This window comes from Culex quinquefasciatus, chromosome 1 (genome assembly GCF_015732765.1).
Source record: "Culex quinquefasciatus strain JHB chromosome 1, VPISU_Cqui_1.0_pri_paternal, whole genome shotgun sequence".
NCBI classification, from domain to species: Eukaryota; Metazoa; Arthropoda; class Insecta; order Diptera; family Culicidae; genus Culex; species Culex quinquefasciatus.
This window is the reverse complement of record NC_051861.1, coordinates 25,120,619-25,141,314: the sequence shown is the minus strand read 5'-3', so window position 1 is coordinate 25,141,314 and position 20,696 is coordinate 25,120,619. Positions and strand designations below refer to the sequence as shown.

The 20,696-nt window shown below is 38.7% G+C and overlaps 1 protein-coding gene across 3 annotated transcripts; it reads right to left on the bottom strand.

The window, feature by feature from the left end:
* Positions 1-1,527: 1,527 nt before the first annotated feature.
* On the bottom strand, positions 1,528-17,988 carry LOC6031659 (anosmin-1). Of its 3 annotated transcripts, none has more exons than XM_038248503.1 (6): positions 17,023-17,988; positions 3,615-3,800; positions 2,598-3,368; positions 2,333-2,526; positions 2,066-2,276; positions 1,528-2,002 (listed from the first exon to the last, which is right to left on the bottom strand). In XM_038248503.1, the coding sequence occupies exons 1-6, from the start codon at positions 17,029-17,031 to the stop codon at positions 1,793-1,795; spliced, it is 1,581 nt and encodes a 526-aa protein (XP_038104431.1). In that variant the 5' UTR covers positions 17,032-17,988; the 3' UTR covers positions 1,528-1,792. The 3 variants fall into 3 exon arrangements, with proteins under 3 accessions (XP_038104431.1, XP_038104432.1, XP_038104433.1); XM_038248504.1 differs by having other exon boundaries at positions 1,528-1,999; XM_038248505.1 differs by having other exon boundaries at positions 2,066-2,273.
* Between the last annotated feature and the right edge of the window lie 2,708 nt (positions 17,989-20,696).

Here is a 20,696-nt window from a genome sequence, read left to right as displayed (position 1 = left end):
CATTGAAATGTTAGCGACGAATTGGGTACTAAAGCCCTATGTAAATTTTTATGTACAACGGTAAAAAACACGATTAAAAACCATTTCTGATCACTTTTTTTCATTTTAATGCAAAAAAAAAAATTACAAGACAACATTTTTTCGATGGATCAACTATGGTCCCCTTGGAAAGAGCTGAAGGAGCTTTTCTGTCAAGAAGGACCGCGAGGTTAATTTTTCAAAATTGATTTAAAACCCCATTTTAAACTCTTTGTGGTCGAACAATGGGTCATTGTACTCAGAAAAATAAGCATTATCGATGTAAACAATAATATCAGCAATCTAAGCTTCATTTTAGGACCCAATTATGCCAATCCCGATTTCAACCCTTTTCTCTTTTGACTTTGAATACCTCAAAAGCTCGACGCCCTCGACTTTTTTATTCCTGCCAAAATAAATTATAGATCGATTACAATACTTGCCACTTCTTGGCATCATTTTTCAAACAGTAAATTGGTTCCGCTTTGACAGTTCTAAATTGAGGCCGCTTTGCGGACCACTATTCTGCACCCAGATTTCAACATGCCTTATTTTTCTGCGTGTATTAAAAATACAATCTTAAATAAACCAAACGAACGTCTGTTCTTTCTACAAACATCAACTAACGAGTCAACATCCTTAACCGAATCCGAAACATAGAGGTATCTACGTGCACATACGTACACGAAAAAGATTGAGGTTAAATTTTGTCCGGCCAGCAAAATCAAGTAGTGCGCTAGTGTGTATACGCGAAACGTCATAAAGCTCTATTAGGTTTTACGCCGACTCGGTTTTTAGGTTAGAAACTTGACAGCTTGGCTGCACTGTTTACATTTTTGCACGTGTGTCTCAGTAAAAATTACAGATTGTCAAGGCAAACAGATTGGCCAATGTTTCTGGACACCAAACGTGCTGGACACCAACCGCCCTTTACGCCCAGCAAAACTGGCAGTGTTGCAAGCGCAAAACATACGTTGCCAGTGCCGATTTATGTTGCATCGGCCAATCTGTCTCCCTCGACAATCTGTAGTACAAATGTGTGTGCGTGTGCGCTGATGACGTCACGCTGTAAAACCTAATTGTCGAGCTCACTGCAAGTACACTCAACCCCCGGTGTTTGGTCACTTTTTCGTTTGACACTTTTTTAGTTTGTACCCCGTTGGTTGGTCAAAGTCAAACTAAAATGTGACGAACTGTCACTTTACACGGCACTCACGCACACTATCAAAACAAACGTTTGATAGGGTGTGTGAACTCCGTGTAAAAGGGGTGTCAAACTAAAAATTGACCCCGTTCTTTTGACAACCGTTGGTGTCAAACCATCGGGGTTTGAGTGTAGCGCCCTCTGTTCCTTTTCTACCTCGACCTCTGACACACTGAACACGAAAGGCGAACTTGACGGACAATCCAAAGCAAACCAAGTTGCGCGTAAAGTGTGCGAACTGTGACGGTAACTATACCGAAAATTGCAAATGGATATTTCTCAACAATTATTCAGCAGCGTTTCTTCTACATAAATGCAAATTTTATTTAGCAATAGTTGCTCACAAATCGTCTCATACGTTCACATCGGCTAAGTATCCTTTTCTAAGTGTAAGGAATAAAATGGCAGCGCAGCATTTAAAGAATAATAACAGAATAAAATAGATTAACACTAGTTGAACCTCGCTAATTTGCAAATAAAACCTTGAATAATACTCAAACAGAAACACAGCTCATTCCCGCTCGGGGCGCGGGCTCCTTAAGCAAATCAGCACATTTACTTTGTATACTTTCAAGCGGAACACTCCAGCTGCAGATCCGGATGGTCACGGGCGAAAACGTCACACTTGGGCGTCACGAACGTCCGGACGCTGTCGTACCCGCCGTTCGCCTGATGATGACCGCCATGGCTAGCCCTGGCCGGTCGCTTCCGGTTGAACCGCAAGCCCACCGTGTACCGGGTGTCAAAGTCTAACCTTAAAAATTCAAACGATGTTTTCTGCTGAAAAGAGTCCCCGAATTAGTACTGGCACAACACTGTTTGGGTGAATGCTTGCAGTGGTACCTTAACGGTCACATCGTGCGAACTGGCTTGCATCGGTTTGGAGAAACACTCGCGACCTCCGCGGCACAGGTGCAGCCGATATCGACCGCCTGCTGGTGCTGCCCTTTCCGGCCAGGTTATCCGTACGGCTAGTCCCGTCTTGCGGGCGATAAATTTGTAGTTAAGACCCAGCGAGGACGGGCCGGATTTGGTGCGTCGGTGGTGGCTGCTGCTGCGTGGGAAAGATTTAGGTTATGTTTACTGCAGCAAAAAGATTAACCATCTTACCTTGCATCACTCATCAGCATGTTGTCCATGCTCGGAAGGGCGCTCTTTTCGACCCCTTCAGCGATGGACGTGTTCATAAGGTCGCTTGCGGCAGCCGATTTCAGACGCCTCTTGCCGTACACGCTGATGGCATGTATCTGCAGGTAGTAAATACTGTTTGGGTGCAGTCCTCGAATCTCGTAATGGCGCGCAGGCTGAAAGAGAAAGCAGTACAAATGTCAGAATCGACTGAAACGTCGCTGACGGAACGTGTTGAAGTTCTTACCGCGGACACCGTAGCCGTCTCCTTGAACAGAGAAGAGTTGCCAGCTGTGCTCGCGTTCAGGTATAAGCTCCAGCTGATTTTGTACTTGTCCACGGGAAGATCGGATCGTGGCAGTTGCCATGTTACCTTCCGGTTGTACGTCCCGTTGGCGTTCGGCACCAGCGGGCCCAGCGTGAGATTCTTCGGAGATTGCGGTGGGTTTGGCTTTTTGCTCAGTTGGAACTCCCTCGAAACGACCGAGTAACCTCTGGTGCCGAGTTCGTTTACAGCGGCTACCCGGACCTGATACCAGCGACCTGGTTTCAGCTTCATCTCGCCGACGTACCGCTTTTGGCTTCCGGCACGCTTGAGTTCGAAGATCGCCGTCGGCGTGTGGTTTTGCCAGTCATTCTCCAGCTTTCGCTCGGCGAAGCTCATTCCGATGTGGTGCCGTGACTCGACCACAAAGTAGATCGCACTGGTCAGCTGTTCCTCCTCGAGGTTAATCTCCCAGTGAATCTCGGCTATCCGGTAGCCACGCCCTGCTTCGAATAGCTTTACGTGAGACGGGACCGGTGGAAGACCCCGAATCTTTTCCAGGCCCATCGGGTGCTGGCAGCTTAGCCCACACGAATGGGGGCAGCATTTTTCCACACCCGGACAGTGATAGTCTGTTCCGTGGCACGTGTTGAGACAGATGGACTCAAGGCGGTTTAGAGGGTCTTTGGGACAATCGCCGTACTTTTTGTAGGCTGAGTTTTCCAGGTAATCTCGAATGCAGGTACTTTCGCACTTGGGGGAGAAATAAAAATGTTATTCAACCAAACATATGTTTAACTTTTTAACACAGCCAAACAGACATGAAACTCATATAAGATGGTATCGTACTAATAACATAATAAGTTTCTCATCTGTTTGTCTTAGATTTAAGGATAGGTCTACCAAATTTAGAGAAATTAAACTTTTTACAAGAAGATATCCACCAATTTACAACGTCTAGAAACGAAATGTGGAGAGCAGTGCAATGGGGGAAAGTACCATCATTTTGTCGAATGTGTTCGTACATTTGGAACGACATCGGGCGATCAACAGGTTGTCGGTGTGCCGTGGCCGGTTGGCGGCCAGCGAAGACGCCGCCAGGGCACTGCTCAGCAGGGACGAAACGCCGCAAACCGCCACCAGCTGCTGGACGAGCATCACTCGGACCGCTCCGTGGATCCACATCTGTAAGGGACAAAATACAAAATTATGAAATATTTAAAAAGTGCTTTCAAGCCATCATGACAACATCAAATCTCTTCAGCACTCATTACGAGCTGCCGCACCACAACAACATCCGCAATAAAGCAAAAGTTGCACATGAATTTGCATTCAGCCCCAACAAACAACCCTTACGCAAGAACCGGCCGTCATTTGTCACCGGTGGTAGAAACCGTCGGGGCCTGAAAAAGTGGCACATGTGCATCAGTTGCTCCAAAGCAGCCACCTCATGTCAGTCCGTATTTGAAAACGGTCAAGTCGCGAGATCACTCTTGTCACCCTGCTGCTGGACGTACCGCAATACGATAGGTACATATCCTGAGAATGAGTCAACTTGTTTTTTTTTTTATTACTTTGTAACAAATTCTACATCAGATCTCAATCAGCAGGTTAGATACGAATATAGACCATTTTCAAGCAATAGACTAGAGGTGGGCAAAAAAAGAGCGAACCGCTCAAAGAGCCGGTTCACTGAAAAGAGCGAACGAACCGTGGCTCACAAAAAAAGAACCGCGGTTCTTTTTTAAACTCCGGTTTTGTGAATGAACCGTTTCAATATGGCATGATTTTTGTTATAAATATAATTTATTGTATTTCCGAAAAATGTAACATTAAATTTGTTTTTGAGAATTGAAAATGCAATTTCAAAAATGTCAATGCTTATAAAAATTAATCCCAAAAGTATACGATTTTCTAAACAAAATTAAATAAACTTTTCAGTGTGCAACTGATAGTTCATTAAAGTAAAAAAACGTTCAAATTTTAATGAAAATAGAAATCTTATCCACTGAAAACAAATTAAAAAGCCTTTCGGTTTAAAAAAAAGTTCATCAATACTTCGATATTTTGAAAACTGGGGATGTGCAAAATGCATTTTTAAACTCTTTTTTCATTAAAATGTCTTGCTATTATCTTTTTTGCGAATTTGACCAGACTTGAGGGACATAAAAAAACGTATTCATTTAAATTTTGAAAAAAGAGTGAAAGAGCCGGATCAAAGAGCGGCTCTTTTTTAAGAGCGAACGAAAATGAGCGGCTCCTAAAAAAGAGCGGTTTTGCCCACCTCTACAATAGACACAGGCAAGCGGACGTAAAGCTATCGTAACATGAAAATGTCATTGCTAATACCAACTCTGATGACAACTAGCGCAATCCATTGCACTGTCCTGTGAACACTACCCAAGTAACCATCCAGCACTAAGTAACGTCGTTAATCAGCAGCATATTAGCACAGCTATTGCTAATGAGTCACCCAACAGCATTTGTTAATGCAAATCAGCACTGATTCAATAGCTGTTATAATGTTGATTCAGCATCTTTTGAACTCTGCCCGTCATCATGAGGAAGAATCTAAAGCAGCCGTTCCATGAAACTGTAGCAACCAGCTACTGATTGTTGCAAGCACCCTCCGGAAGATCTTCAGCGTACGTATGATGGCCCGTGGGATGCCCGGAACCTGCAAAGCAGTTAAGAAGGGAAGCTTGAAGCTGCCCACAACGTCGGATTCACCATCGAAAGCTGAGTCTTGCAGCGCGGCAAATACGACATGATCGACAAAGCGTTTGATCTTAATTAATTTGCCGCGAGGCTGTAGGTAAGTGATTTATTAAATATGAAATAAATAAATTTAAATGTGCATGATTAATAAAGGAAGTCATTTGCGTCGAAGAAAACAAAAAAAAGCGTTTTAATTATGATAAAGAACTAAATACACCGAAAAGACCTAGTCCGAAACAGTAAACACAAGATGCTTTAAAATTGCATGGGGGATGGCGTCGCTATATTTGAGACCACGTTTTCCACTTTTTCTCATCGAAACCGACTTCTTTATCGACTTCATTTTGCTGGGCGAGATAGGAAGCCGTCTATTTTTCAGCACTTTTCCACTCTTGCACTTAAAAAAACCAGATGGCAGCACGATGTAACGCCACGACCCTATTGCTTCTCACTTACGGGCTCAAGACCACCACCACAACAGCGATGTCAACTTCCATACTCCTCTGCAAGAGCATCCATCGAAGCAATATCATAAAACAGGTCGGTAATGCAGTTAAAAACAATCCAAAAATAAAATAGAAATCGGGGAAGGCAAGGGAAAAGAGAGGCAGCAACTTTTGTTTTGCTCTCTGTTTTTTTTTTTTTTTTTGTTTTGACATTTTCCGCAGGGGTGGACAGAAACAGTCGAGGCCAGCACTAAACCAGCCGAGTAAAGTCCAACTGTGGTCATTATTCAGCACTATAGTAGCTGTTAGTGCTGACGTAAAAACTGTTCAGCTTTTACTCGCAGCTGTAAAAGTGTGGCTGAGTTTAAGTGCTGGATAGTTACTTGGGTAACATGTCGAACTCAATTTTGAGTTGATAAGAATGCATTGAATCCAAACGGCACATTATTAAGGTGGCGCCTTCAAAGTTTTATTTATGTAACTTAGATTCTTAGTTTAATCTTTCTACAAATATCGGCTTTGATTTAAAAAGGAAAAAAACATTTTAGGAGGGAGGGTGTGTTATGGATTGCCCACTAGTGTGATATAACTCGGTCCATTTTTCCGAGCCTGATTAGTTGAAGCCAAGTTGAAGCTGCGTTTTTTGAGACCTCATTGCTCATTTCTGACTACCCTGCCTTAACAACTTTTAGATCAATCAAAAGCTTCAAAGGGTTTAGTTTGTGCTACAGAGAACAAGTTTTCCGAAGATTACGAAGTGATTCGATGGTGCACACATAATTCGAAACGACCTGTGATACACTGTACTAAAAACTCGCTCTTAATGCATTTCCACCATGAAAGGCGCCTATCCTTAGAGAGGTACCGAATTAGCAACCATGTTTTAATGCTGGAATATCGTCTTTCCCTAATCGAGCTTGTCACAACAAAGTTACAAAGCAATTGAACCATAATGCTGTCCGCTGACAAGCGAACCGATTTGTATGACAAGCAGGATTAGTATCGGTTTACCGTTAAGTCCTTTTCAAACGATGACCTGTAACATTTCGCAATAATTGTACATACAAACAAACTACTTAATCCGCTCCGGTCCTGCAACGAATCTGCATTGTTGTAGGAAGCTACAAATCAACCCTCGTGTTTTTGTGTGTGTGTGTTCAGGAACCAGTGTCGCACGGTTGTCGCCGTAACATAAAACTTCCAACCACGCGGTGTAATGAAAAACTCCCTCCTCCCTACCCGTCACCGACGACAACAACAATGTATATCGTCGCGCAAAGTGGCCGCCGGTTCCCATCAATCTTCCAGCCGTTTTATATGTGAAAAGTATGTGCTGACGACTTGGTATAATTGAGTCAGATATCGGTGCACAATAACAGGCAGGCTGGGGGCACCAGGTAGACAGCTCCGATGACGAACCCCCGCCAGGGAAGGAATTTTGCAGCGTAAGGAAGCGAACGCGGACAGCTTTCATGTATCAAATTTGGAAGCTCTTTTTTCGTTCGCAACGTGCAAAAATTTGAGGGGGACACGACATGGGCAGGGAAAATCATGCTCGGTCATAAGTTTCTGTCACATGGAGCGAGAAGAGGCTAAGAATTCACTTTTATGATATGTCGTTACTTAAACAATGATGCAATGATTTAAATTTTGTATTGAATATTGATATCTGAAAATGGCAATTTTTCATTCGGGGCAAAACAAAATTAACTAGAGGCATAATTTTCAGGATTTTGAAGCAAAACGTGTCATAAAATGCTTTATGCATTATCAGAGTTATGATATTTTTTAAAATTAGCTAAATATCAATAAATTCATAAAAAAAAAACATTTCTTCTATGTATTTAGGATTTTTTTTAAAGGTGAGGGGGAGACACAGATTTCAATGTACAGGCTGGGCACGGCACGGGTGCTGCTCTTGTTTTTCTAAGACAATGATTCTCAACGGGGGTACCGGGCCTACTTGATTTACACGGCAGGGGGTACCAGCCTAGAAGAAGGTTGAGAATCGCTGTTCTAAGATTTAAAAACACTGTGTTTTTAATCAAAGTACGCGCACGGGCTCTGTGTCAAAACTTTAACTGTACGTGCAAATGTCAATGGTTTTTTTCTGGATTCAACTTTGTGTAATGAAAAAATGAGGAAAATAAGGCTAAAGTAAACCGTGCACTGAAATATTCAGCAGTTATCAGTGTGTGAAACAAATAGAAACTATCTGGAATAGCTGCCAAGTGGGCTATGCTAAGAACTTCGGATGTTTGATGACCATTTTTAGGGAAACCCGTTTTTTTGCATATTCTTTGGTCATTTAAACCTGTGCTGTTGGATTTCCATGTTAGGAAACAACTAATCGTGCCCTTTACTAGCAAATGTATAAATTTCATTGTTGTTTAAGGTGAGTTTTAATTAAATATTTAAAAAAATGTTGAAGATCTCAGATTGAGCTTCGGCGCTACAACATTTCATGAAAAGAACTGGCCTAGCTCAAAATATAAGTGAAAAATAGTAGAACATTAAAAAAACATGTACAATTCTTCAAAGAGCCGCTAAGAGTTCGGCACGCGTTCTCGTAAGGTGGTAAAAACACCATGTTCTGTGCCTCCTAGATGTGCTTATAAGAACGGGAAGTGCAAGTACAGTTCGTTCAAATGCATGTCTGTGTACAGCTATCTAAATCTCAGGTTGATTTCAAAAATACAATATCAATGTAATAGCCAATGTAATACTATCAAAATACAGCACAAAAGACACAACTCAATTGCTAGCCAAAATTGGGGGATTTTTTGTTGTTTCGAAATGCCCGGGATACCAAAATTGTTGAGGTAATTTTTTGTTACATTAGGCCATTGCAAATTTTATTTCAGGGTTTTGTCCACTCTCTCCTCCCCTCAAAACGTAAAAAAATGAGGGGACATAGAAATAATTACTGATTTATATTGAAATTTTCTTTCAAAAACTGGCAAAATCGATTGGTTACTATTCAGATTACATTGTAGAATTGTGCAGAATGATGTATGGGTAGTCAAATAAAGGCTTTAAAATTTTTACAAATTTAGAATTTTGGACCACAGATCGGTTAAAACGGCTAAGAAAATAATATTTTAATAATTTAATTAAAACTCTATAACAATAAAGAATAATGAAAAATTTTTGATATTTAGCATTTTTTTTAATAAAAACATAACCGTTTTTAGGATACGTTCCCTTTCCTATAGTTGACCATCTAGAGGTGTTTTGATGAAAAAATCATTAAAATCACAATTTCAAGCGGGTGTTTGTCTACAATTATTTTCTAAGACTTGTTCAACATCATTCAAAGTAATGTTGACTGACATTTAATTGTTATTTTCGCCAAAATAAGTGTTTCGAGTTCGTCATCTGAAATCAGCCATGGCCACTAGCATTTTCACAAGAAAACAAAACTCTTTCAGGTATACAAACTTACATTTTTTTAACTGATTATATCATTGCAGTAAGTTCATCTCCATGCAAATGCGATTACACTCAAACCCCGATGGTTTGACACCAACTGTTGTCAAACGAACGGGGTCACGTTTTCGTTTGACACCCCTTTTACACGGAGTTCACACACACTACTAAAAGTTTGTTTTGAAAGTGTGCGTGAGCGCCGTGTAAAAAGTGACAGTTCGTCACTTTTTAGTTTGACTTTGACCAACCAACGGGGTACAAACTAAAAAAGTGTCAAACGAAAAAGTGACCAACCAGCGGAGGTTGAGTGTACGATTATTTCATTTAAGTAAGTCGAAACGAAATAATGTTAATTTAAGGAACTTTACTAAAAAAACGTTACTTAATCGTTACCTTCCTCGCATTCATAAAGTGAATACACTACACAGCCTCAAAAAAGTGTGTATCAAAATATCTGAGATCCGGCCTCAAAAAAGTGTATAAGAAACACTAAAGTACCTATAACTTATGATAGGGTTGTCAGATCTTCACTCTTTTGGGTTTGTTGGAAAGGTCTTTTGATTACCTATCCAACAATGGGTCGCATGATAGATCCGGACTACTTTCTCATCAAAATTGTTGAGATCCGGCCTCAAAAAAGCGTATAAATAACACTTAAGTGCTCATAACTTTTGATAGGGTTGTCAGATCTTCAGTCTTTTGAACGCGTTGGAAAGGTCTTTCAATTACCTTTATAACAATATATAACATGACGGGTTTTCTTACAAAAACCACCCTTTTTACAAGCTTCCGAAGTTTATCTAAAATCATTTTTTTTAGCATAACTTTTGAAGTACTTTTCTAAACTTCATAAAATCAACTAGGGTCTTGTGGGACCTCAAGACGGATCGAGTGAGACCAAAACGGTTCAAATCGGTTCAGCCAGTCCGGAGATAATCGTGTGCACGGACTTACAGACATACACACGCACAGACATTTGTTCAGAATTTGATTCTGAGTCGATAGGTATACGTGAAGGTGGGTCTAGGAGGTCGAATAAAGTAGTTCATTTTTCGAGTGATTTTATAGCCTTTCCTCATTGAGGTGAGGAAGGCAAAACGTTACTTAAACCACCCTTAGGTGGTTGGCGCCTTCCTCACATTTAATGGGTGCTATCCAAAATGCAAAAAGTGCGTAAATAACACTTAAGTGCTTATAACTTTTGATAGGGTTGTCAGATCTTCAATGTTTTGGACGAGTTAGAAAGGTCTTTTGAATACCCATCCTACGATAGATCGCATGAGAAATCCGGACAACGTTTCCATCAAAATATCTGAGATCCGGCCTCCAAAAAGTACATAAATAACTCTGAAGTGCTTATAACTTTCGATAGGGTTGTCAGATCTTCAATGTTTTGGACGTGTGGAAAGATCTTTTGAATACATATCCAACGATAGGTCGCATGATAGATCCGCACATCGTTTTTATCAAAATATCTGAGATCCGGCCTTCAAAAAGTGTATAAATAACACTTAAGTGCTTATAACTTTTGATAGGGTTGTCAGATCTTCAATGTTTTGGGCGAGTTAGAAAGGTCTTTTGAATACCCATCCTACGATAGGTCGCATGAGAAATCCGGACAACGTATCCATCAAAATATCTGAGATCCGGCCTCCAAAAAGTACATAAATAACTCTGAAGTGCTTATAACTTTCGATAGGGTTGTCAGATCTTCAATGTTTTGGACGTGTGGAAAGATCTTTTGAATACATATCCAACGATAGGTCGCATGATAGATCCGCACATCGTTTTTATCAAAATATCTTAGATCCGGCCTTCAAAAAGTGTATAAATAACACTTAAGTGCTTATAACTTTTGATAGGGTTGTCAGATCTTCAATGTTTTGGGCGAGTTAGAAAGGTCTTTTGAATACCCATCCTACGATAGGTCGCATGAGAAATCCGGACAACGTATCCATCAAAATATCTGAGATCCGGCCTCCAAAAAGTACATAAATAACTCTGAAGTGCTTATAACTTTCGATAGGGTTGTCAGATCTTCAATGTTTTGGACGTGTGGAAAGATCTTTTGAATACATATCCAACGATAGGTCGCATGATAGATCCGCACATCGTTTTTATCAAAATATCTTAGATCCGGCCTTCAAAAAGTGTATAAATAACACTTAAGTGCTTATAACTTTTGATAGGGTTGTCAGATCTTCAATGTTTTGGACGAGTTAGAAAGGTCTTTTGAATACCCATCCTACGATAGGTCGCATGAGATATCCGGACAACGTTTCCATCAAAATATCTGAGATCCGGCCTCCAAAAAGTACATAAATAACTCTGAAGTGCTTATAACTTTCGATAGGGTTGTCAGATCTTCAATGTTTTGGACGTGTGGAAAGATCTTTTGAATACATATCCAACGATAGGTCGCATGATAGATCCGCACATCGTTTTTATCAAAATATCTGAGATCCGGCCTTCAAAAAGTGTATAAATAACACTTAAGTGCTTATAACTTTTGATAGGGTTGTCAGATCTTCAATGTTTTGGACGAGTTAGAAAGGTCTTTTGAATACCCATCCTACGATAGGTCGCATGAGAAATCCGGACAACGTTTCCATCAAAATATCTGAGATCCGGCCTCCAAAAAGTACATAAATAACTCTGAAGTGCTTATAACTTTCGATAGGGTTGTCAGATCTTCAATGTTTTGGACGCGTTGGAAAGGTCTTTTGAATACATATCCAACGATAGCTCGCATGATAGATCCGCACATCGTTTTTATCAAAATATCTGAGATCCGGCCTTCAAAAAGCGTATAAATAACACTTAAGTGCTTATAACTTTTTATAGGGTTGTCATATCTTTAATGTCTTGGACTCGTTAGAAAGGTCTTTCAAATACCTTTCTAAAAATGTATAGCATTACGGCCTTTCTTACAAAAACCACCCTTTTTACAATCTTGCGAGCTTTAGTCAAAATCGTTTTTTTAGCATAACTTTTGAAGTACTTTACTAAACATAATGGTATGAAAATATGACCTATGGGACCTGTAGACGGATCTAAAAACACAGAACCGGACAAAATCGGTCAAGCCAGTTTCGAGAAAAGTGAGTGAGAAAAAAAAACTACGTCCATCCACACACACAGACATTTGCTCAGAATTTGATTCTGAGTCGATAGGTATACGTGAAGGTGGGTCTACGAGGCCTATTTAAGAAGTTCAGTTTTCGAGTGATTTTATAGCCTTTCCTCAGTGAGGTGAGGAAGGCAAAAATAGTCAGAATTGTCCAAAAGACTTCAGATTCCATTGTTCTGTAAAATGCTGAAAAGTTTTGAAAAATGCTAGTCGGCTCTACTAGGGTGTCCACTATTGGTTTAAATACCCTATGTATAAAGCATTTTGTGATTCTTTACGCCTAAAAATTTAGGCTTGAATTTGATTTAGTTTTTCTTTTTTTTTAATGCTTTTGAATGAGACAGTATTACCATGTTTTTTTTTTTAAACTGTGTACGGAACACATTATTATTTTTTAATTTTCCGTTTATATACTTAAACTGCACTTCGCAGTAATTAATTCACCAAAATATTTCGAAAAAAAGAATGTTTTCTAAAAATGTCCGACAAAGTATTGGGTGGACCAGGAAATCTTCGACTATTACTTGACTATTACAATATAATAATAATAATTACAAAACAATGTTTAACATAAAAACGGACTAGAGAAACAGCATCTAATATCTTCGTGCCTTATGAATTTGCGAATATTAGTACCTGCTATAACGGCGAACTTGCTATAAAAAAAAATCGTCCAGCCAACAATGAGCGAAATTGGCGCGTCACATTGGCAAGTTTGCTTGGCAAACATAGCGAGTATAATGACAAGAAAATTGCTTTCATAGCGAAACAAGCACTTCCAGATCGCCCCACACTGCAGGGCTGCCAGTGGCGTCAGACGCAAGGTAAGGCAAACAACGTGCCCAAAACCCTTCCCCCCCCCCTCCAATCCGCCACCACACGCCAATCTGTCGCAATCGACGACAAATAACACAAACTTTTGTGTCCTGGGTCAGGGTTTTTTTTTGCGGCGAAATGTCGCCTTCTGCCCTCCTCCCTCCCTCACGAGACATTTCTGCTGGCCAGAAGTCCGCGTGTGTGTGTGTGCGGTGGCGTTTATTTCTCCTTCCTTTATGATTTATTTATTTCCCAATGGCAACGGTGACCACCACCTCACTCACCCTCTTTAATAATAACAACAAAAGACAGAAACGCAGTAGGCCGCACACAAGCCAAACAGACAACCGGAGATGAATGTGTGATTTGCAAAACTTTCTTTCAATTTTTATTAGGAATTGATTTATTAACTATGACAATTTTGTTCCAAAATAAAACATTCAGCGATTTGTTTAGTTTGTATTGCTTTTAGATTTTCCCGATTAAATTAAATTTCAGTTTTACGAAAATCCATACTTCTCTTGTTTTGTGTTTTCGTCTTTCATTTTCAGTATTTTTATGAGAAAAACGTTACTTAATCCACCTTAAGGTGGTTGGTGCCTTCCTCGCATTCATGTTGTATTTTAGGTGGTATTTACAAATTAATTTAAGAGTTTTTTTTTATTTTTTTTCATTGTTTTTTTTTTAATTATTGATTTTACTTGAACAGCAATTTTCAATTCTTTTTTTTACCAACTCTTCAAAATAAAGGTGAAAAGTCTCATGAGTTATATATTTCAGTAAAAAGTTCGTGTAAATCTTTGTCGAGGCAAATGATGCAGCAACATAATTAATACAGATTTTTTCCAGAAGAGACGCAGACACTGCTTAAGCGATTTGCCAATCCCCCGCATGGTCAAAAAGTCAAAAAAGCAAAAATCACCCTTTTTTGTAGCTACAAAAAAACTTTTTCTTGGCATCACTTTAAAAGTACTTCACTAAACAGAATAAAATTTAATAGGGTCTTAGGGGACCCCAAAACGAACAGAATAAGGCGGATCCGGCCAAAATCGGTACAGCCAGTTCTGAGATAATCGTGTGGAAAAAAATCATGTCTACACACATCCCCACAGACATTTGTTCAGAATTTGATTCTAAGTCGATAGGTATACGTGAAGGTATATCTAGGAGTCGTATTTAATAAGTTCATTTTTCGAGTGATTTTATAGCCTTGCCTCAGTGAGGTGAGGAAGGCAAAAATATGTTAATTTTATCTTCTGTTTCTCAGTACCAAACTCTTTATTTTTTGTGTGTTTTAATTGCAATACAATTAAGCTTTTAATTTGCTATTCGAATTTGCAGATTTCGAGATCAATGTACTGAAAATTTTAGATTCTTCTGAAATACACAATTTGATAAAAACAGCATCAATAATTCAAAAGTGATGAAAAAACATATATGGGACATTTATGAGAACAGGGGCAGTTCAGGATGTAACAAAAATTACCTAGTTGAAGAAAAAAAATAATGAACTGACAGTGCAACAACACGTTTCAACAATATCGAAAAAAAAGACTAGTTTGATTTGTGCAGTCTACTTGTCTGTTGACGCATTTGTGGAGAAAAGTATCGACTGGATGATGTATAGAGAGTGCCGAACCAGTATAGGCATAGTAGGCCGCCGGTGTTGAGGCTGATGCGTGTGTCATTTATTTGTACGACCAGAATAAAATAACAACAACACCCTGCCATGGCGACTGCAGCTCAGCAAAAAAAAATGGCCCCAACTTTGGCGACACAACAGCTCCGGACACACGGCCTGCTACGGTGGTGGTCGATAGCCAATAAAATAACCATACCGCCACGAGGAAACTAAACCACCAACACGGCGGCGGTCAAAAGGGTGCAACCGACATATCTGGAGTTTTTTTTAAAAAAAAAAGGTCCTGTAAACCAAATTTTACAGTTTTTGCTCGTGGGTGTTTCAAAAACAAAGCAAAAACTGAAAATTTGATTTATTGAACCTTTTCAAAAAAAAAACTCCAGATATAAAGTTGAAAGACTGATGTTCTAAAAAGTTGAATTTTCAGTTTTTAAAGAAAAAAATGCAAATACAATGCAAGCATTGACCTCTTTATTCTAATATCTTATATTAAATATCTAATCTGCTGCTTTGCAGAGTTTTAAAGGTCCAATTTTATTTATTTTTTACTCTCAAAATTCAAAATCTGTAGATAGATTAAAAAGCCTTTATTTAATTTTAAAAAAATCAGTATTATGCATTGTAGGGAAACAGCATCTAATTCCAGCGTGCCTATGATGTTGCAATTCAGCAATTTGACAATCAATTACAGCTCATTAAATGCCTTTTCAACTGAAATCGAGTGATAAATAGCTCGATAAGAAGGTAGCAAGCAAGTTTGTATCAAAAGTTTTGCAAAATTAGTTTTTTTACACGGAGAAAAAAGAGTTCAAAAAATCGTGAACAAGCGTTCATGAAAATGGGAACCACGAACAAAGTGTTCAAATCCCATGGTACGTTTTTGGAAATCGTGAACAAGCGATTTTGGGAACTATTTTTTCTCCGTGTAAATAGTGAAAATCAGCTAATTGGATTGAGTTTGGAGCGAGTGCTTATCCTGCCAAAAATACGAAATTTGATGCTGATTTTTTTTTTTTTTTGCAATGAAAATTTTCAATTTACGTCAATACATAATTATTTTTTTGTGTGTTTGTGTTGCTGGGGAAATTTCGAAGGGGGCAGTAGAAATTGTTTTTTTTTTTTCATGAAAATATAAATTTGTGTTGCCACCAAAGGCAATTTTGAAGCATGAATCAAATAAATTTCACATTTTCTCAGTGGACCATTCATAAACCACGTGGACACTTTTTTTAAATCTAAATCCCTCCTCATGGTACAGATTTCGGAATATTTTCATAGCGTTTTTGTATGGACTGTCCCAAAATGTGTTGTCCAGACTCGATAGTCCGAAGCCTCGATTATCCGAAGGTTAGTATGGGACTTCGGATAATCGAATCACGAAAAAAAAATTCGAGTTCTGCGACCCAATTTTAGTTATATTTGAATGGTTGAATGCCTGTAAAATAAAAAAATACTTCATCATCGCCATTCTGGCCGCCATCTTGGATTTAAAAATTCTAATCACTTTAGAGTAGTTTAAGAGTCATACTAAAGCTCAACAATCAAAAATAAGACTACGAAAAAAACAATCGTGATTTGATTATCCGAAGTGAGATTTTGTCGAGGCCTTCGGATAATCGAGTATGGACTGTATGAAACAAATATGATGCAAAATGGCTTATTTGGACATAAATATTCGACAGTTAAAATTTCATTCAAATAAAAAAAAACAATAAAAAGTCGCGAAAAACTAGAGACTTGCTCATGTGCGTACAAAACGTCATTGATACGCATTTATTTAACAAGAATATTATTATTATTATTATTTATCTTTATTAAACTAACAACCGGAGGCTGGTTCAGCTACTAACAAGAATGTACACTGAAATAAAAAAAAGTACCAAATTCTTTTATTCTAGGAATTTTGCCTCTTTTCCTTATTTAGTAATCGGGTTTTTTGGATTACTTAATAACGAAAGGAGCCAAAATTCCTAGAATTTAGGAATTTGGTACTTTTTTTTCAGTGTGCACGTTTTTCAATGTGACAAAAAAAAACACTGAGTGAATTACTCAGAAGTTGTGATGTTTAAGTAAATATCATTGCCGCCACTATTTTTTTTTTCTTTTTGATTAACAAAAACCTTCGAAATTCAATCAAAATACAAACAAAATCGCAACAACATCAAGCAAAACTAAGGAACATAAACTAGCAAAAATCATATATTAAAAATCAGACGTGTCACGTACCTTAACCATTTAATCACTCCCAAATGGACTGTTGAAAAACGCAACCAAATCGTCCTGCTCCCTTTTTTGTTCCGTAAAATTGCTCCGTCAACCGGCCATTCTTATCAACCCGCGGGGCCAAATTTATCGTCGCGCGTCAGTTTATCTTGTTCGCAATAAAACTCTCAAACGCCACCAGCGCCAAACTGCGACAGTTTCTCCCTTTTTTTTTTTTTTTGTTTCAGATGAAAAATCTTTTTCACAGTTTTCTTCCAATTTGTCGTCACAAAGTGCCAACCGAAAAAAATAGCACACGTTCGTATTTAGTATAAACTTGATTGCCAACTTTTTTTTCTGCTCGTTATTTTTTTCGGGGATTTCTTGCTCCGTTTCCCCACGCTCTACTGGCCGCTGCACACATGCTCAAAATGCAAATCCCATAAATCAACCGAACGACACACGTTTTCACTTTATTTGCACCAAATTCTTCGTTAATTGCATTTCCGTGCTGCTGCCGTTGATGCCATCGATCGAGGACAACGGCGATGGTCCTTTTTCCAGCAGCATCGCTCGCGTTGACGCCACCGCTGACCATCAGCGATTAAATCTGGCCCACCATCCTTCCCCGTTCCTCGGGGGTTAAACCAGTTACTCCGGGGTCACGATCCACATGGCCACTACACGGGCGACCGATCGAGGGCACTTTCCAAAAAAAAAAAAAAAAAAGAATCCTCCAAAAACTGAACGCCGAATCTTGTAGTTGCGAACGTGTGATCTGAATCACGACGACCGCGAGGAACTCGAAAAACTCTTCAAAAGAACTCGCCGAGTCACGTCCGATCGGATCGGCATCTGCCCTGCAACTGACCACCACTTTGGCGAGTCGCACACACTAATTGACCGCGAGTTGCACTTTTTTTCCAAAACCGCGCACTTTTCCGTTCGCCGCGAGGCCGCCGAAAAGTGCATCCGAACGCAACGGAAACCCTCGGCGGAATGACCATCGCGATGCTTCGGCGAGCGGCTCAAAGGTCTCCTCTCGAAAATGCACCAAGCGCGCGATGAGAAAGAGAGAGAGTGAGAGCAAAGGCGAGAGCCAGGGAGAACTAGATCGCGCGCGCGGTCCGAACCGAACGATCAAGGACGATGCAACTCCTTTTTTTTGCGAGCAACGAATCAGAGCTTCCTTTGATGGGGGACGATGAAAGCGCGCGCGGTTGCACTTGCGACTCGGCTCACGTGCACGATTGCGAACGCGATTGCGAGAGGAAGAGAAGAATGGGAGAAAGTGAGCGAACGGGAGAATACTTTGAGCGATTCACAGAGAAAACTGGGGGCGCGCGTAAATTGTACGGTGAAGGGAGGTGATTTTGGGAATTTTAATGATTAGAATATGTAGAGTTTTTTTTTTGAATAGGTCCTGTAAAAATACAAAACTTAATAGCTTATAGGTCATTTGAAAAAATAGATATGCAAGTTTTTATCCATTCTGTTTATTGTTTGTATGTTTTAAACAAACACTAATGGAAAAAGAGCAAACATTAATATTTTTCCTAAATTCCCTCGTTTTGCACGAAAAACACTGAATCCAAACACAACATTCCTTAGAATATGATATATGTTGTGGAATTACTCAGTCTTTGAATGAATGAAACTGTCATAATTTTCGCAGTTTCTGACTAATGAGCAATTCTCTACGAAATCGGTCTTTTTTCTTAAATTTTAATTTTTGTATTTTTTAATTCGACTGAAACTTTTTTGGTACCTTCGGTATGCCCAAAGAAGCCATTTTGCATCATTAGTTTGTCCATATAATTTTCCATACAAATTTGGCAGCTGGCCATACAAAAATGATGTATGAAAATTCAAAAATCTGTATCTTTTGAAGGAATTTTTTGATCGATTTGGTGTCTTCGGCAAAGTTGTAGGTATGGATATGGACTACACTGGAAAAAATGATACACGGTAAAAATAATTTGATGATTTTTTATTTAACTTTTTGTCACTAAAACTTGATTTGCAAAAAAAATACTTTTAAAAAAAAAAATTTTTGATATGTTTTAGAGGACATCAAATGCCAAGTGGGTCTCGTGGCGCAGGGGTAGCGGCTTCGGCTGCCGATCCCGATGATGCTATGAGACGCGGGTTCGATTCCCGCCTTATCCACTGAGCTTCTATCGGATGGTGAAGTAAAACGTCGGTCCCGGTTTCTCCTGTCTCGTCAGAGGCGCTGGAGCAGAAATCCCACGTTAGAGGGAAGGCCATGCCCCGGGGGGCGTAGTGCCAATAGTTTCGTTTTTTTTTCGTTTCAAATGCCAACTTTTCAGAAATTTCCAGGTTGTGCAAAAAATCTTTGAGTTATAAATTTTTGAATCAATACTGATTTTTTCAAAAAATCGAAAAATTGGTCGCAATTTTTTTTTTTCAACTTCATTTTTCGATGTAAAATCAAATTTGCAATCAAATAGTACTTCAGTGAAATTTTGATAAAGTGCACCGTTTTCATGTTAAATCCATTTTTAGGTGACTTTTTTGAAAATAGTCGCAGTTTTTCATTTTTTAAAATTAGTGCACATGTTTGCCCACCTTTGAAATAATATTGAATATTTGGCCCTTTTGAAATGTTAGTCTTGGTTTAAACAAATTGAAAATATTTTTTTCGAAAAGATCAGAAAATTTCACGAATGTTTCATATTTTAACATTGAAAATCGAACCATTAGTTGCTGAGATATCGACATTAGAAAATGGTGTGTTGTTTGGGTGGGACTTAGAAAACATCAATTTTCCTGTTTTTAAACATTTGCATGGCAATATCTCAGCAACTAAGGGTCGTATCAACAAAGTTCAAAAATGCAAAATATAGAGAATTATCTCAGCTTTTCAAAAATATTTTTTTTTTTCAAAAGGGGGCAAACATGTGCACTAATTTAAAAAAATTAAAACTTCGACTATTTTCAAAAAAGTTACCTAAAAATTAATTTAATTTGAAAACGGTGCACTTAATCAAAATTTCACTGAAGTACTTTTTGATTGCAAATTTGATTTAACATCGAAAAATGAAGTTGGTACAAATTTTTAGATTTTTTTGAAAAAATCAGTATTGATACAAAAATTTATAACTCGCTCAAAGATTTTTTGCACAACCTTGAAATTTCTAAAAAGTGGGCATTTGATGTCCTCTAAAACATATCAAAAAAAAATTTTTTTTTTAAGTATTTTTTTGCAAATCAAGTTTTAGTGACAAAAAGTTAAATAAAAAATCACCAATTTTTTTTATCGTGTATCATTTTTTTTTCAGTGTAGTCCATATCCATACTTACAACTTTGCTGGAGACACCAAATCGATCAAAAAATTCCTTCAAAAGATACAGATTTTTGAATTTTCATACATCATTTTTGTAGCTGCCAAATTTGTATGGAAAATTATATGGACAAACTAATGATGCAAAATGGCTTCTTTGGGCATACCGAAGGCACCAAAAAAGTTTAAGTCGGATTAAAAAATACAAAAAAAAATCGAATGACCGAAATCTGAGAGAACGGCTCTAATAAATTAAATTATATGAAATCTCAGGTCGCTCTGTTCATAAAAATATACTTGATCCTGAAATGTTAGGCAATTGCAAATATTTTCCAATTTTATCCTCCCCCCCCCCCCCTCCGCACCATCCCTTCCTTTTTTGGTAAAAATCAG

Coding starts and splice junctions, on each gene's coding strand:
- LOC6031659 (XM_038248503.1), bottom strand. Junction 3,369..3,614: donor ACACATTCGACAAAATGATG/GTACTTTCCCCC, acceptor TTCTCCCCCAAG/TGCGAAAGTACCTGCATTCG. Junction 2,277..2,332: donor ATGCTGATGAGTGATGCAAG/GTAAGATGGTTA, acceptor TTTCCCACGCAG/CAGCAGCCACCACCGACGCA.